The sequence below is a fragment of the Zosterops lateralis genome (genome assembly GCF_965231275.1).
Source record: "Zosterops lateralis genome assembly, chromosome: 10".
Lineage (NCBI taxonomy): Eukaryota > Metazoa > Chordata > Aves > Passeriformes > Zosteropidae > Zosterops > Zosterops lateralis.
The window spans coordinates 4,219,830-4,236,356 of NC_139770.1; the positions used below are offsets into that span (position 1 = coordinate 4,219,830).

The window sequence follows — 16,527 nt, forward strand, 5'->3', positions numbered from 1 at the left end:
AGAAAGATCAGTGAGGGACCGAGGCGGGTCGTTGAGGTACAGAGAAGGCACACTGAGGGACTGAGGCAGGTCGCTGAGGCGCTGAGGGACAGACAAGGGACACTGAGGGACCGAGGCGGGTGGCTGAGGCACAGATCAGGCACACTGAGGCACCGAGGCGGTCGCCGCGGGTCGGGAGGCGGTGCCGGGGGCGGTGCCGGGGGCGGTGAGGGGCGGTGAGGGGCGGAGCGCCGCGGGCGCGCCCCCTGCCCTTCCCCCCGCCCCGCTCGCTCCCGCCGCCTCTCGCGAGGCCGCCGCCCCCCCGCGCGCGTCACCGGCGGAGCGGACGGGGACAACATGGCGGAGCGGCGGCGGCACAGGAAGCGCGTCCAGGTACCCGAGACTCCCCCTCCTCTCCATCTCTCCCTCCCTCCGCCCGGTGGTTCCCCCTCTCCGAGCTTAGAGCGGCTTTCCTCGCCGCCTTCCCGCCCGACGCTGTTGCGAGGCTGCGGCTGCGGGCGGCCCGCGGTGCGGGAGGAAAGCGCCCCAATCTCGGGGCACCGGGAGCCCCTCGGGCCGGGGCCGGAGCCCGGGCTGGCGGGTTCTCCTCAGAATTTTCTAGCAGATTTATAAAAGCTGTGAAAACAGAGCGGAGGAGCTCAAGCAGGAGCGTTTGGGGGCTGAGGGGCGGCCGGCGGGGCCCCCCGGCACATCAGAGGCGCCCCCGCTTCATCCCCTTGGGCTCTGCGCCCGCACAAGTTCTTCGTCTCTCCACGACCAAAAAAATGACATTTAGAGCTATTCCCTGGTTTTAATCGCCGTGTTAGACCCAGAATCTCCCCCGCTATCAGTGTGGAACAATAGCTCAGTGCGGTAACACCAAAACACCGGGAGCTGCACCTTCACCCGGCGTGTCCGGCCCAGGGACCGGCAGCAGAAGACCTGGGACAGATGGTAAAAGCATCTTAAAAACAAACGTGCCCCAGCCAGGAAATGATGCGGGAAGGAGAGGAAATTTGTGTCTGGAAAACATAAACAAACAGGCACGCCTATAAATAGACCTAATCAGCTTTGAGATCGTGTTAAAATGTAGTGATAATTGTGTGGTGGCACTGAGAGGCAAACTGAGGGCTGCCTCGGTGTTTGCACTCACCTGGGAGCCTGGTATGTAATTTTTACAGGGAGTTTTAGGAGTTTTTAATGCGTGTTTTGGGTGTACTTACAGTATCAGTGACCATGACGCTCGTTACTGTTATGTGTTATCAACACTGAGGCTAAATAGTGTTTGTTTGGGGTTTATTGCTCTGCTGTAAGGGCAGATAACATTCACGGGAGAGATCACAGAGCCATTCAACAATGCTTGCTTCATATGTCACTCTTCTGCTTGGCTGCCCTCTCTCCTTTCTCATCCTTCCCTTTCCCAGCCCACTTTCCCTTCCCCCAGGAAGATGGAGATCTGTCTGTACCTGTAAAGGTTCCTTTTTTTCTCCTTTAATTCAAATTAACGAGGCAGAGGGAGAAATGCAAGGAGTAATTAATCAAAATGTCGTTGAACGAGCCCTGTCCATCACAGCATCCAATGAATTATTGCAAAACATCACAGAATTATTCTCTTTTTAAGGTTTTTATAGGTTGTCCCTTTCCAAGGATGACAACAGCTCAATAAAGCACCCATCAAACCAAATTTAAACGTAATTTAATGTTTGTATAACACCCAAGGCTGTGGTCTTGCAGGCAGTTTGGCACATACTCAATTTCCAGCCTGTTAGCAGTAAAAGTATTTCCCACATTGTTAGTAATTAAATCGATGTCTGGGTTTTAATACTTAAGGTCGTGGCCTAAATTTTTGATATAATTATGCAAATAAATGTGTATCTTCATAGGTTCCTGGTGTAGGTCAACAACAATGGAAGACAAGACAGTGAACAAAGAATCCCCAATACATTGGGTGAATGCCCAAGGGGTGTTCTTAATTGGTCAGTGAATAAAACTGCTCATGTTTTTCTTGGTAGTTGGTTTTGGGTTTTGTTTTTCTGAACTTTACTGGCATATTTGCAGTGTGATCATCACGTTTTTCAGGCTCATGCTGCAAGTGTCTTCTTTTAAAATGAAGTGTGGGATTTTCATTCGTAGGTGCCTCGAGTGTTTCAGCAATGTGTACTTAATTTAAGGTGATGTTGGCCCCCTAAAGAGATTATATGACATCTGAACACTCTGCTGTCATTAAACAGAGCTGTATTTCTTGACAGGAGGGAGGTTTTTGGGTAGAAGTTGGCTTATTTAGCTGTGCAAGAGGCTGATGTAATGGAGCTCAGTCAGAAAAACCATGGGCACAGAACCTGGGTTTGGAATGAATTTTTGCAAGATTTTATGCCTGCCATCAAGATTAGAAATGCTGGTAGTTAGGTCAGATAGCCAGGCATGAAAAAAGGCTCAGAAATAGTTCAAAGTTCTGTCCAGCCTGCTCCACGTTTCCCATCGGAAGCAGTCACAGGAAGGATGTGTTTTATGGAATGTGCTTTCATCAAAGGACACATTGCCCAACGTGTGTTGCATGGCTTAGGCTCTTCCTCTGAAAGTTACAAAAGTTGCAAATATTTTAACTTCAGAAGTTTGCACAAAGATATTTCAGGGGTGAAATTCTCCGAGTGTCGTTCCTGATGGTAATTTAACTGTAATCAACACGGAGATTAATTCAGACAGGCAGTAGTGAAGGGAGGCTGCTCTGTAGGATGCAGATGAGATTCAAATGTCTGAAATCAAGAATTCTTGCTGTGTATAAAACACTTAACTGACAGAAAAGCAACGTATGTTGTCTAATGGCCAGTTTAATCTTTGTATTTTAGACAAAATACATCTCAAAAGATGGGAGATGCCTTTGAATGCCTGTTACTCCAGCAACCTGATCAAAGCTATTTCAAAATATTTCTCGGAACTATATTTTTTTCCATATGTGTCCTGAAACATTCACTTAACCACAAAACATTGAGTGCTGTTTCCTTTGACAGGCGCTGGGGCCGGGGAACACGTGGCACTGTGCTGGCAGCTCTGCAGTTTGACTGTTAAATAGGCATTAAGTTTTCATTACCTTGGCTGCATTCCACATGCACAGTTTTAGTTCTGCCCGTGTCGGGTTTGGGGCTGATCTTTGTTGGGATTAACAGCGCTTGCGTCGCACCTTGCTGCTGTGTCAGTGCACATAAATACTGCCCCTGAAAAGAGAGAAAACAGCTCCTGGGCAGTTTGGGGGTCAATGTCTCACTGCAAATTGTTGGCTGAGGTGGCATCAGTAACTGCCATTAATGACAGGTACTTTCCTTGTGGACTTTTTTCCTTCGATTCAAGCTCTGAGATTCTCCTGGTGAAAGACAGCGACTAATCATTAACTGTTGTAGCCTGCAATTGGGTCCTGTCATGGTTTGAGTTCTGCTGGAAGGAAAATGCAACAGCTGCATTGCTGCTCCTGTGCTGCAGTTTTGTGTGCATGACTCTGAAAAGGAGCTGCAGAAAGGACAATGCAATGGTTTTCCAGTAATGCATATTTTAGTCCAGCTTGCCCATTTGGCTTTATTTTCTTCATAAATTCTAGTAAAGATGAGTGGGATGATAACAAAGGAGAATGATTAAATTACGTCTTTGAAAGCTGAGTGGTGTCAGCTGAGAGAGGAGAAAGAAACAAAGATCAAGGGGACAAAAAAAAGTAGAAAAATGGGAATTGAAAGTAGCACCCTGAGTTGTCATTAAAACAAGAATCAGTCTTTTGGAAATCTTGAGTTACATTTTTGGAGATGGGAAGGGAAAAAGTCAAAACAGCTGGCCTGGGGTTGGACGGGGACTGGAGCTGGTGTGTTTTGGCTTCAAAATACTGTACATTGCTCCTTGGATCTGTTTTAGAGCTCTGTTTACAGAGTTCTGTATGTTTGCTCAAAAAAATTAGCAATGGTTGAAAAGAAAGAGGGAAGAAAAACAGATACTTTTGTTTTCATAGGATATGTGCTGGACTGAAAAACATCTGCTAATCTTTTTCTGTAAAGAAAAGTTAATATTTTGTGGCCAGCACATGGCCACAGTGATCCAGAAGAACTGGTTTCTCCACATGGCTCTGCCACAGTTTCTTTTAAGAGACCTGGGGCAGTCCTTGTACTGGTCATCAGTGCAGGAGTCGGGCAGGTTTATGTCTGTTAGTCACTGAAGAAAACAGGGATGTCCTGAGAGCAAGTCCTGTCACCCTGGTGTGGTTGTTTCCCCCCTGCCCACTCCAGTCCTGCCAATTTCTCTGCTTTTTCTTTGTCTATGGCAGGTTGGTTTATTGTAGGCAAAGTACAAATATCTCAGCAGCACCCAGGCCCCTGCCACAGAGCATCCACTCAGGTCCTGACAGTCACCAGGGGAGGGAAAAAGATAAAGCTGCAGCTGAGCCCCAGCTGTGCTCAGCAGTTACAGAGGAGAGGAGAGAAGAGTAGTCTGATGCAGTAGTGTCTTTGTAATGAGGTGTGTGGAGTGGAACCTGGGCTGACACTGTGTCATTTTTGATGTAGCCTCTCAGCTTGAAAAACAGGCACCGCAAGATAAATGTGCTTAAATTTCTTCTTTTCCTTATCTGAGAACTGTATAAACTATTAGGCTTCAGCAGTCTGCTTTGAGGGATGGTGTTCTGAAATTCTAAGAGCAAAGAAATCAACTAGATATTTGTTTCATTGAAACAAAAGAATTTTGATGACCCCTTTGAAGCAGAGGAGCATAAATCCTTGTAATGCATTTGGCTGCACACAGAATGACTTGTCTTGCTAGTGACACTCATCATTTACTCTCTTCTAATTTTCCAGAAACCCTGTTTATGTTACCAGGCTGTGGAAGGAAATTATCCTGTCTTGGGTCATACCTGTCTTCTTGCAACTGTGACACAAAGAGGGAATAAAATGAGTGCAGTTTTCAAACCAGAAATGTGCTCTGCCCTTTTGTCATCCATTGAGTGTTCCAGGAGTAGGAAAACCTGAATAAGTCATGCTTGGGTGGAGCTGAGGGGGAGAAGGAAGCTCATGGGTTTCAATGGCTCAGTTCAAATGTTATTTGTGATGTGTTCAGGCCTCTCTGGTGCTGCAGTCCCAGCTGGGGGTTGAGTTAACTGGGAGCTGCACTGAAGTTCAGAAGGGACTGTGCTGTGCTTTGGTTTGGGAGATAATGGTAAATTTGATTAGGATTTTCCCTTCAGTGACTCTGGACGGTCCCTGGGTTTGATTGTCCCTTTATGAATTTATATAGGGCAGGGATAGATATTAGAATGTATCTATATATATAATTAATATATTAATATAACAACATATAGAATAATATAACAATTAATATATTAATTAGAATATATTAATAGAATATATTCCATTAGAATAATATAATTATTTTTTTAAATTTTAAAATGTCTTTGCATTTCTAGCAAGTCACTTGTCTGAGCACTGCTGTTCCTGTCAATAGGTGTTCTTCTGTCTAGACAAGTAAGAAATTTGGGCTGATTTTATTTTTAATGGCCAGAATTTTTGAGTTATCAGGGATTGTAAATCTCTAAATTTTGCATGCTGTCTAGTGACAAAATGGGTTATTTTTAAAACTGAACACAAAATTTGGTTGAACTGCAACTTTTAAAAATGTGCCCAGGGCAATGAACTTGCCATTGCTTTGGTTGATGTCATTTATTAATGGAATATATCATTTTCTGTCAGTCATCTATTTTCATATTTTAACAGAAGCTTGGCTCTGCACATAAAGGCATGAAGAGAAGCTGAAAAATGAGGATTAAATTGCAGGGGACACTTTCTCAGAACAAGCTCAGTTAAACTGTGGCAGTGTCTCTCTCTGGGAATCTTTCTTTGTTTGGGCTGTTATGAAACTATCCCTCGTGGACAAAGCAATAGAGAGAAAGGAGCAATAAAAAAAAAAAATCTCCTAGTGCCAGCCCCAGCCTGGGTAGTGCTTCACATGACCCAGCAGGATCATAAATACTTTAAGAAGAAGGAGAAAAACCACCTTAGCAGAGGAATTAACAGTGATGTGAATATCTGCAGTTTCTCTGACTGTTTTACTGTCTATGCTGTGAAGAACATTTGCCCTGTGAATTGTTCCAAATTTCATTTGCTGACAGGAATTACTAGAAAACAGCGTTTCACACACAGTTGCTGCCTGCAGTGCCCAGTCCCTTGGTGCCCTGTGCCATGTGGCAGTGGTGAGACATGGTCATTTGTTTCATTTCAGTGCCTTGGAGCCCCTTTTGTTGCTGTTCAATTACTCTGGTACCAAGTTTGGTGGTTTGGTTTGATTTGATTTACAGGTACAAGTCTTACCATGTAAAAAGACCTGAACCACAGAACATAAATTGTGTGTATACATGCACTGTCAGGGAATAGTTTTGTTGTCTGATGTTCAATACAGAGTTTTAAGATTTAAAAATTTTAAAAAATAAATAGGATTGAACATGCAGAAGGAGGTAATATCCATTTGAGGACTGTTAGGATCATCTGGCCTAATCTGGGCACATGTTTTTGAAGCTACCTGGTGAGTGAGCATATTTCTGCTTTCATATGGAGGATTTAGCCTTTTTAAAGAAGTTTCAGAACTAAGGACTATGGAGTCTTTTGGTCATTTGGACACCATGTGTCTGTATTATTCTCTTCAAAATTCTCCCCAGACAGGAAAAGCAACAATCTCCTCTAGAAGGATACTCATTAACCAGTTGGTTTTGAAAGTTAGCTGCTCAAACTGTTGAAAATTAACAACTCTTACCATCTAAAGCCTTTATTCTGCTGTAACCACATCTGTTTGACCTTGCATTTCCATTTAACATGCTCCTTCTGATATTATGATTATACATCTTAAAAGCAGTAATGGAGGTTGTATATATTTATTGACCTTTAGGAAAACTAAGTCTTCAAATAGACTCTGAAACTTCTATTCCTGTAAGTGACCAATCTGATTTGTGGTTTATATAATCTATTTCTTCGGGCAACATGAGAGGAGCAGGTACAGAAAAGGCTCTGCAGTGTGTCCTGGTGTTCCTGTGTTACTGATCCACAGGGGGAGATTGGAGGATTAAACCTTACAGATTAAAAGAATTTATGGAAAAGAATTTTGAGAAAGTTAACATAAGTCAGTATGATACCCCAACATATGTTTTTTTCTAGATATGTTTTTGTGAAGCAGGAATATTAGGAAGTTCTTCCATTCCCTGCTTGCAAATATATCTTAATTTTACATGACTGAAAATGCCCATCTCCATCCTTCTGCCTCACACATCTCAGAATTCTGTTACCTTGTGCAAGGTGGAAAAGCACAGAATTTGTGAATGTGTGCAGAATAAGGGCTCCCTTCTCATAAAACATTGTTTTTGGTGTCTATATTTCTTCCTGCTGTGCTTTCATCCTGAATGTTCTACTCTGTAGAATCTCCTCAAGGGTACTCTAAAGTTCCATTCTGTAGTCATGCAATGGGCAAAGAAAATTTCTAGCCAAATCTTTCAGCTTCTTTTCAACATGGTTTTCTCTTTCTGATGTGAAATTTGGGCTGCTCTGTGTTCTGTCAGAGTGCCCACATTGCTGTCATTTCATACACACTCATCCCTCACTCTGTTTTTCCTTTGTTCCCAGCTTCACAACTGTTTCCATCCCAGCTGTGTGCCTTAAACAGCTTCCCATGTGCTGCTTTCCTCTTAGGCCTCCCTAAGTTTAGTTTGCTCTTTCTGCAGACCTGCTAAAGGAGTTTGTACTCCTCACCTTCAGTTCATCTAACTTGGGATTTGCTGCTTTTCTGCTTCATGTAGACAAAAATTTCTCAGGAAAAAATTAATTCACCTATTTTCACATCCTTTTTATTTTATTTGTTATTTATATATTGCTATGAAATAACAATGACTTTGCAATATCTGATTTTTTTTTTAAGCCCAAATAGGTGATTTTCTTACGTGTTTAAAACCGTATTAATAATTTTTGACTTTTCCCACTGCAGGAAGTTGGTGAGCCATTCAAGGAGGAGAAGGCTGTGGCTAAATACTTGCGCTTCAACTGTCCAACAAAATCCACCAACATGATGGGCCACCGAGTTGATTATTTCATTGGTAGGTTGATTATTTGGTTGATTATTTTATTGGTTGATTATTTTATTCTCTGCTTTTAACCAGAGAATTCAGGTTTCTTCTAACATTGCACTTGGAGGGTGGGAGAGGCTGTTTTATTTTTTTAATAATACTTTATCTAGTAAGTACTGATCTTACAGTTTGGTTTTGAAAACTTACCTAGTAATTAGGAAGCCATAAATTTAATCTCTCTAGTCTGGTGTAAATGCAATAAACTTTTCAATCTGTGATTTAAAGATGTGTGCTGTCAAGAGGAATATATTTCAGAATAGTGACTAGTCTTACTTGAAAGATTGAAAGGATGTGGAACATCACCAGAATAGACTGGTCATTGTGGTTCAAGGAACGTAGACTAAATGTTAAAAATAATGTTAATTTTAATGCATTTTTAATTCCATTTTTTTTCCTCTAGCTTCAAAAGCTGTGGATTGCCTCTTGGATTCTAAATGGGCCAAGGCAAAGAAAGGAGAGGAGGCTCTTTTTACAACCCGAGAGTCTGTAGTTGATTACTGCAACAGGTATGAGCCAGGCTACTTCCTCAGTGTCATTAATGGCTGTGATTGTCCAGATCTCACAGTTATTTAGGAACCAACATAACTTGGGGTTTGTACATCCTAAAACTTTAGTGGTTTTATGCAAAAATAATGATTCTATTTATATTGCTGTGTTTGAGGGTGGAAGTGATGTAGTTTCATTATTTTTGTTCCCAAAACTCAGGCTTTCACTGCACTGCTGGGGCAGCAAGGTGAACCAAAGGAGTTTCCTGAATTTTGACAATATTTGAAGTTAGTGGAGTCAGAGCTCTCCAATCTGTCTGTCCCTGCTGCCTGAGGAGCAGGATTCTGTACTGCTTTTCCTGCTGGGAATCGGGCTGTGCTTCTTTCAAGGATGTTTCTAGTTGGTGATGACCTTAAAAATACCAAACACAACATCCTGGTGACCTGCTGGCCATGTATTTATATCTCTATATCTCCACACATAAATAGATAATATATGCACTTGCAATAAGGTCTGTTTGTAGCTGAAGGAAGGGAATACTTGGCATAGGTACCACAGTTTCAACGGAGCAGTTCTGTTCATTTTGCATCACTTACCAGTGATCTTGATGACCTGTGTGTCCACTTCCTTATTTTTGTGTGAAATACGTTGACATGAACTTGAAAATAAATATTGCAGGAATTGCATTAATGGGAAAGATAATTAAAAGGATCTGATGGCTTGCTGTATCCTACATCTTGTGTGTTCATTTATATCTGCAAAGTGCTGCCACAGAAAAGTACAGTTTTTACCCAGTTTTGAACAGATGAACCAAAAAAAGCAAAGCAACAGGCAAGACATGGGATAAGTAGGTTGGGTGTGTGTAGCTGTAAATAGAGCAGATGATGGTGACCTTGCCTTGCAGTCATGCTGGTCATGGTTATGTGAGAGAGATAATCTAGAATGATGTCTAATAACACCATTCTAGATTATTATACATTCTATATCATAACTGAGTGTCAATGTTGTTCTTACAGCTGTACTTAAATGACTCCTTTAACTTTTTCCGTTTTAAGACTCCTGAAAAAACAGTTCTTTCATCGAGCCTTGAAAGTGATGAAAATGAAACCTGACAAGGATACAAAGAAAGAAAAGGAAAAAGGAAAAGCTGAGAGCGGGAAAGAAGAGGAAAAAAAGAGCAAGAAGGAAAGTGGCAAAGATGAAAAAACTAAGAAGGAGAAAGAAAAGGAAAAGAAAAAGGATGGTGAAAAAGATGAGTGTAAGAAGGTAAGTACTGTGTGTAAGAGAGGAGACAAACCTGTAACAAATACATCAATGGATTGTCAAGATTGCACTGGCTCAAAAGTTGGGTATTCTACAATATACCTTGCTTTTTTTTCCTGTTTTCATCTCTAAAATATGCTGCTCTTTTTGTTACCTTTTGAATTGGTCTTATTTTGGTCTAGATCAAAAAAGAAGCTTCAGTTGGCCTTTGTTGTCATCTTTTAATGTGGGCTGAGTTAATCCTAAACTGTTTCTGTGCAGCGGCAGCAGGCAAGGAGGCTGTGCACATCCCTTACCATAGAGTGACACTTGTGTGTGTGTCCAAACATCCAAACCAGTGCAGCTGCAGCAGTGAAACAAACAGTTTTGCTGTGTTTGGTAACAGGAATGTTTGGAATGTCACATTTGGTAACTGTCTATGTAACAGAGCTCTGTGACTGCCTGCATCCTGCTTCCTTGCACTTGAGCTTCCCTTAAACTACTACTGTTGTACAGGTTTTAATGTGGTTTGGGTTTGTTTTCACTCCTGATTGGTTTTATTACTTATTTATTATTAGCAGAACAGAATTTCTAAATTGTTGGGAAACTGCAGAGGAAGCTTGATGAGTGAATATGGAGTTTCTTCTACATACAGTGGTCTGAGTGAGTGAGAGTTAGGAGGATAGTGGTCCAAAGTTACTCCCATTCAGACATTCCTGAGTGAAATAATGGCACATCTAGTGAGAGTTACAGTCTGTCTGCAGAGGTTTGGGTGTCAGAAGAAACCTAAATGTCAAATAAAAGAATTATAAACAGAACAATTCCACTGCAGTCCCAGCCCAGGGTGAGATTACCCAATCCCTGAGGTGCTGCAAAAGTAACAAACTCCTCCAATCCACTGTCATCAGGGGAAGTACATTATTAAATGTGTGTTAATTTTTAAACTAATCATTATTTATTGAACAGATATTTAGTGGATTATATAAGCCAGTGGGTAGGAACTTGAATGAAACACAAGACCAAAATCACAAAGTTAATTTCTCACAAGAAAGTAAGCAAAGAGAAGCAGACAGGAGACAGAGAAGAGGAAGCACAAGATCCAGAAAGATATTGAGGAGGACAAAGAATAAATGGGCAGAAACTGATTCTTCCAGGATGTCTGTTTGGTAAATATGGCACTAAAATAGCAAATAATTCTAACAAAGTCAGTGATGGTGAAGTGTTGTTCCCTGTTCTTGATCCATGTCCAGAGTTCCTGTTAATACCAGCCCAGCTCTGCTGGGCATGTGATGACACAGCGTAATCCTGAAGTCGTAGTCTAGTCCTTAGACACTAAAAGGAGATTTCTCTTTACTTACAATTTTCCTTGATTTTTGAGGTACTCATTTGGTAATAAATAAGAGCAGGAGGAAATAAAGTATCTTTAAAAAAAACCAAAGAAGTGCAAACATGATCTTAAGTTTGTGAAAAGTTATGAGATTGAATATATTAACAGATACTATAAATTAAATAAAAATATATAGTAAAAATAATGTACAATGTTAAATATCAAAATTAAAGCATATAATTTTTGTAATTTTTATATATAATGATTTGTATATGTATTTTTAATATATAATAATTTATATCTATATAAAAATATATTAGGTATAGATAAAATATTTATGTTTGTCCTCAGGATGACAGCCCAGGAACACCCAAGAAAAAGGAAACTAAGAGGAAATTTAAACTTGAGCCACATGAAGACCAAGTTTTCTTGGATGGAAATGAGGTAAGATTTATAGGTGCTTTACAACTTTGGGTGTCACCATGGTATTGTCAGGCAATAGCTTAATTTACTGGATTTCTGCAAACTCCTCCTTGACATGTTGAAAGAAAAATTACTGGCAATGTGATGGCTGATCTTGAACCCAGATTTTCAGATATTTCATGGAGGTTAATGACAGGTAAATAGAGGGCAGTAACCTTAAAAATATCCCAGAGAAAATTTTCTTACCCATAGTTGAGGTGTTGGTGGCCACAAGAGGAAATGTTTTCAGGGGCTGCTGGAGCTGACCCTGCCTGGGACAGGAGGGTGGGACAGAGACTCCTGAGGTCCCTTCAACCCAGCTTATCCCACAGCCAGTGCTGTGCCAAAATTGTTCTAAGCCAAACAAGCCTTCCAGGACACCATGTTCAGTCTCAGGAGGGGAAATAAAAATTATTGAGGGGAAATAAAAATTATCTGCCTGGCTTTGTGATCTGAGCAGACAGGTGAGCCTTTGGCATTCCTGAATGCTCATCCTGGCTTTATCACAGAAATTGTGGCCTTAAATATTTCTGTGTGCTTTGCTGTTCTGGAAAACAAAGAATTTAATTATTTACCAGCTCTGTAATGTACAGAGTCACATTTGTGCTTCTCAAGTTTGGGATAAGTGGTAAGTTTTTACTGTGCTGTGTTGATGGTGTGTGTGGCTGTAGTGGAATCTCCCCCAGGATTCTTGTGTTCCTTTGGTTATAAAACATACATGGCAGCAAAATCTGTAAATAAATCACGTGTGCAGAAAATGTGTTTCCCCTTTGTATCTTGATTTTACCTTCTCAGTTCTTCTACACTTGCTTTGCTCTGTTTCATCCTATCTCATGTGGAATCACACCCAGCTCTGATCCTCCCTGTCATCTTTACATGAATTGCCCATTCCAAATGAGGCTGTAGCACAGTATCTGCAGTATCACAGTATTTACTGCTTGTCTTAACCTCACTTACTTCTCTGTTTATTAATGAGCTGACATTTTTTAACAACTGTAATTCACAAGACCTTTTTTTAAGTAGTAGCTAATTTAGAGCCAATTCTTGTGTACTTGAATTAGAGCTGGGGTTTTCCCTTTCCTTCATTATTTTGCACTTAAAAACACTGGATATCACACACTTATTGCCCAGAGACCAACTTCAGCTTGCTTGGGCTCACAGAACAGCTGAATGGCAGCAGCTGCACCTGAATACAGCTAATTTTGGCACCCTGTGAGAACCAGAATATTTAGTATTTATTGCATCACACAGAATCTCCAGGTTCCCTTCTGGTAGTTGGTATTGACACATCTGCAATGAGGGTTGCTGGTTTCTAGTAACCAGCAGCTTCTTTTCACAGTTAGAAGCTCAGATTCAAACTGTTTAGTTTGCTAAGAAAAAAAAAGCACAGATTTTTCTAGTTCAGAAAATCCTGCACTTTACCAAGAAGTTTTTCTGTTATGGTTGAACAGCTCAAGTTCAAATGGATCCACAGTTCTCACACAAACACTTGGCTCTGAGAGTTGCAACTGCAGATGTAGAGATAACAGTGCTGAGGGTACAGTGCCACTGATCTGAGCCCAGCACAGGGCCTGCAGTGAGCATTCCAGGTGCATCCTTTGTTCCAGGTGTTCACTCTGGGTGTTTTCTCTTCAAAGCACTCAGGACTTCTTGTTTCCATTTAGTCACCTTGGGAAACTTTTTATTTCTTTGCTTTTTTTTTTTTTTTTTTCTTGCTTTATGCTGAACAACATTAATGAATAAAGCAAGATACAAGCAAACCTTGATTCAGTGATATTTCAGAATCTTTCATTTTCCCATCAGTTCTGCTGTCTGGTTGTTTTCCTCAGGATTATATCACCTGTCAGTTACCCTTCCTAGGAATCACCTTGCCCTGCCCGGGTGCTGACCTGAAGGCCCTTTGTTCAGCACCAAGCATTGCAGCCCGGCAGTGAGTGTTTGGGTGAGGGAATACAGGAGATGTTTGTCAGAGAGCTTGTTCTGAGTGTAAACCACCACCTCATTTCTGTTGTAGGTCTATGTGTGGATCTATGACCCCGTTCACTTTAAAACCTTTGCCATGGGACTTGTACTTGGTAAGTCAGAGTAGACACGAGTTGTTTATTTCTATTGCCTTGAGCTAACCAGTGAGTTGTCCAGTGGGTAAATGTGGGTTATGTAAAAATGTGAAATATGTTATGAGTGATACATTTCTGACCCCAGAACTTGTATTTGTGTAGAATAAGACAAATCAACTAATTTTATTTTTTAATCTAAAATAGTATAGATGTTAACTAAATCTAAGGCACTACTTTGAATGTGCAGTAAGCCTGGAACCTCTGTACAGCACCAGGAAAAACTAACGATGCTTCTCGTGCCTCTGTCCCGCCCTCCCTGCGCAGTGATTGCCGTTATTGCCGCCACCCTGTTCCCGCTGTGGCCGGCCGAGATGCGCGTCGGTGTTTATTACCTCAGCGTGGGCGCCGGCTGCTTTGTCGCCAGTATTCTGCTCCTTGCCGTGGGTGAGTGCGGGCAGGCGGGGTCTGAGGGGGCAGAGGCGCAGCCCGGCCCGTCCCCGAGCTCGGAGCTGGGCGGTGCCGCCTCCCGGGACCTTGTTCAGCCTCAGCCGGGCGGATCCTGTGCGCGCTTCCCTCCGGCCAGCGGGTGTCACAGTTGTGCCGCGGGAAGGGAAAGCTCGGGCTCTGTCACCTGTTGGTGTTTCCTGTGTAGTGCACATTCGTTTACTGCCTCTGTTTAGACAAAAAAATCCAGAACAAACCCAGAACAGCACACAGAAACATATTAAGAGGCAAGAATGGTGTCACCAGGATTTTAAAGCTTTCTGTGGTAGAGGGGTTAAGAGGTAAATCAGAGATAAGATCCATGGTTAGTGGGGTGTAGGAGACATGGTAAGAACAATTCCACAGAGCTACTGTGGACTGAGGGGTTTCTCTCAGCATCCCCCAGTCCCTGGCTGGGATGGGCATTAGCAGAGAACATCTCCTACACCACGGTTGTACCCTGTGTGTGTCTGTAACAAAATCCAAACTTTGCCCTGTTTCCACACAGCTCGCTGCATCCTTTTCCTTATCATCTGGCTCATCACTGGAGGAAGGCATCACTTCTGGTTCCTGCCAAACCTCACAGCAGATGTAGGATTCATTGACTCCTTCAGGCCCCTGTACACACACGAATACAAAGGACCAAAAGCAGACTCAAAGAAAGAGGAAAAAGCAGAATCCAAAAAGCAGCAAAAATACGACAGCGAGGAGAAATCAGATAGTGAGAAGAAGGAAGAGGAGGATGGAAAGACAGAAGGCACGAGGAACTCGGGAACAGACGGCTCAGGAGGAGAGCGGCATTCAGACACTGACAGTGACAGGCGTGAAGATGACAGGTCCCAGCACAGTAGTGGCAATGGAAACGACTTTGAAATGATCACAAAAGAGGAACTGGAACAGCAAACAGATGAAGGGGATTGTGAGGAGGAAGAGGAGGAAGATACCGAAAGTGGCCCTTCACATGGAAAATCATAACTCACTGTGGTTTGGGACTAAGTATGTGCAAAAGGCTGGATTTTCTTTGTTGGCTGATCACCAAAACATAGACCATACAGTAGCATCTTCGTTTGCTGAAATATCCGTGTTACCAAACAGTTTTATATCTAGTTCCTTCTTTTTTTTTAACCATTAACTTGATTACTCGGTACTATGTTAATCATTAATATCCATTTACAGAAGTTTTATCAATTTGACAAGTTTTTTATTGATTGATAGGTTGCCCAGATTGTCCTCAAACATACTGAAAAATGTCATTTTCTGGTACTTGCATAACTGGTCAATTAGTTTTGCTTCTCAAACTTGCTTTTGTAAACCAGGTAAAAGTTGAATGACCAAATCTCAGATTATTCCTAGTTATCTGATAGTTAGGTAAAGCCCTTCTTAGCCCACAGCCTTCTTGATATTTTTCTTGATTTTGTTTTCAAAAGATTGTGAGAAGTTTCCTGAGAAAACTAGTTTTAGCAGAAGTATTTTGCTGACAGTAGAGGAGCTGATAGTGCTGAATTTGCCTGCAGTGTTCTCTGTTTCTCCAGCCTGTGTGCCAGCAACTGAGGAAATCCAAACTAGTTTTGTTCATCCAGTGCAGAGAGAGATGTCATCTCCAGCAGGTGAAGGAAGCAGCATGGTTTGGAAATGATGGCTGTTTTCTTTCTCCTGTTCCATCATAATAAATAAAAAAAAATGTATTCTGTACATAATTTACAAATAAAGCAAACCATTTACTTTAACTGCTACTTATTATTTAGAGATTTGATCCAGCATTCAGTTTGTATTATTGAAGCCATGTTGTGGTGTATCTATCAGAGAAATGCAAGTCGAGAGGACCTCACGGAGTATTTGTGTATGATTGGTAGCTGTTCCACAGAAGCTTTAGTTTTGTGCCAACATTCCATGTATTTGAGTAAATTGATCTTTATTAAATGAAAGCAAACACCAGAGCTGTATGGATGCCTTAATGTCAAACCTCTCTGTACTCTGGAACTGGAGTAGTTTTCAGCTGAAGAGGCAGGAGAGTGTTGGTGTGCTCAGAGCTGGGTGGCCCAGAGCTGATGTGAAATGACCATTAATGTTTGTTTGTGAATCCCTCGGAGGAGCCGCTGCCGTGTCTCCTGCGCCTCCCTTCCCGCTGCCTCTGGAGGATGGACTGCAGGTCTTGGATGGAAGAAGTTACAACTCAGCCTCTTTCCTTTCAAGGACTTTATACATTTGATTGTCTTCCCAGCCCCACTCAGAGAAGATGAGGGTAAGAGAATTTTCTTTTCCTATCCTAAATTGCTTCCCATCCTTCCAGCGTCAGCATTTTGGATGAAGATACCAATTTTTCAGATTGTGCAAATATAATATACATCATCATGGGTGCATTG

The 16,527-nt window shown here is 41.8% G+C and overlaps 1 protein-coding gene across 1 annotated transcript; it reads left to right on the top strand.

The window, feature by feature from the left end:
- Positions 1-284: 284 nt before the first annotated feature.
- Positions 285-16,099, top strand: SEC62 (SEC62 homolog, preprotein translocation factor). Its single transcript, XM_083869044.1, has 8 exons — positions 285-372; positions 7,969-8,077; positions 8,508-8,613; positions 9,649-9,859; positions 11,514-11,606; positions 13,639-13,699; positions 14,006-14,125; positions 14,673-16,099. Exons 1-8 carry the CDS (start codon positions 337-339, stop codon positions 15,137-15,139), a joined length of 1,203 nt encoding a protein of 400 aa, XP_083725170.1. The 5' UTR covers positions 285-336; the 3' UTR covers positions 15,140-16,099.
- The last annotated feature ends 428 nt before the right edge of the window (positions 16,100-16,527 follow it).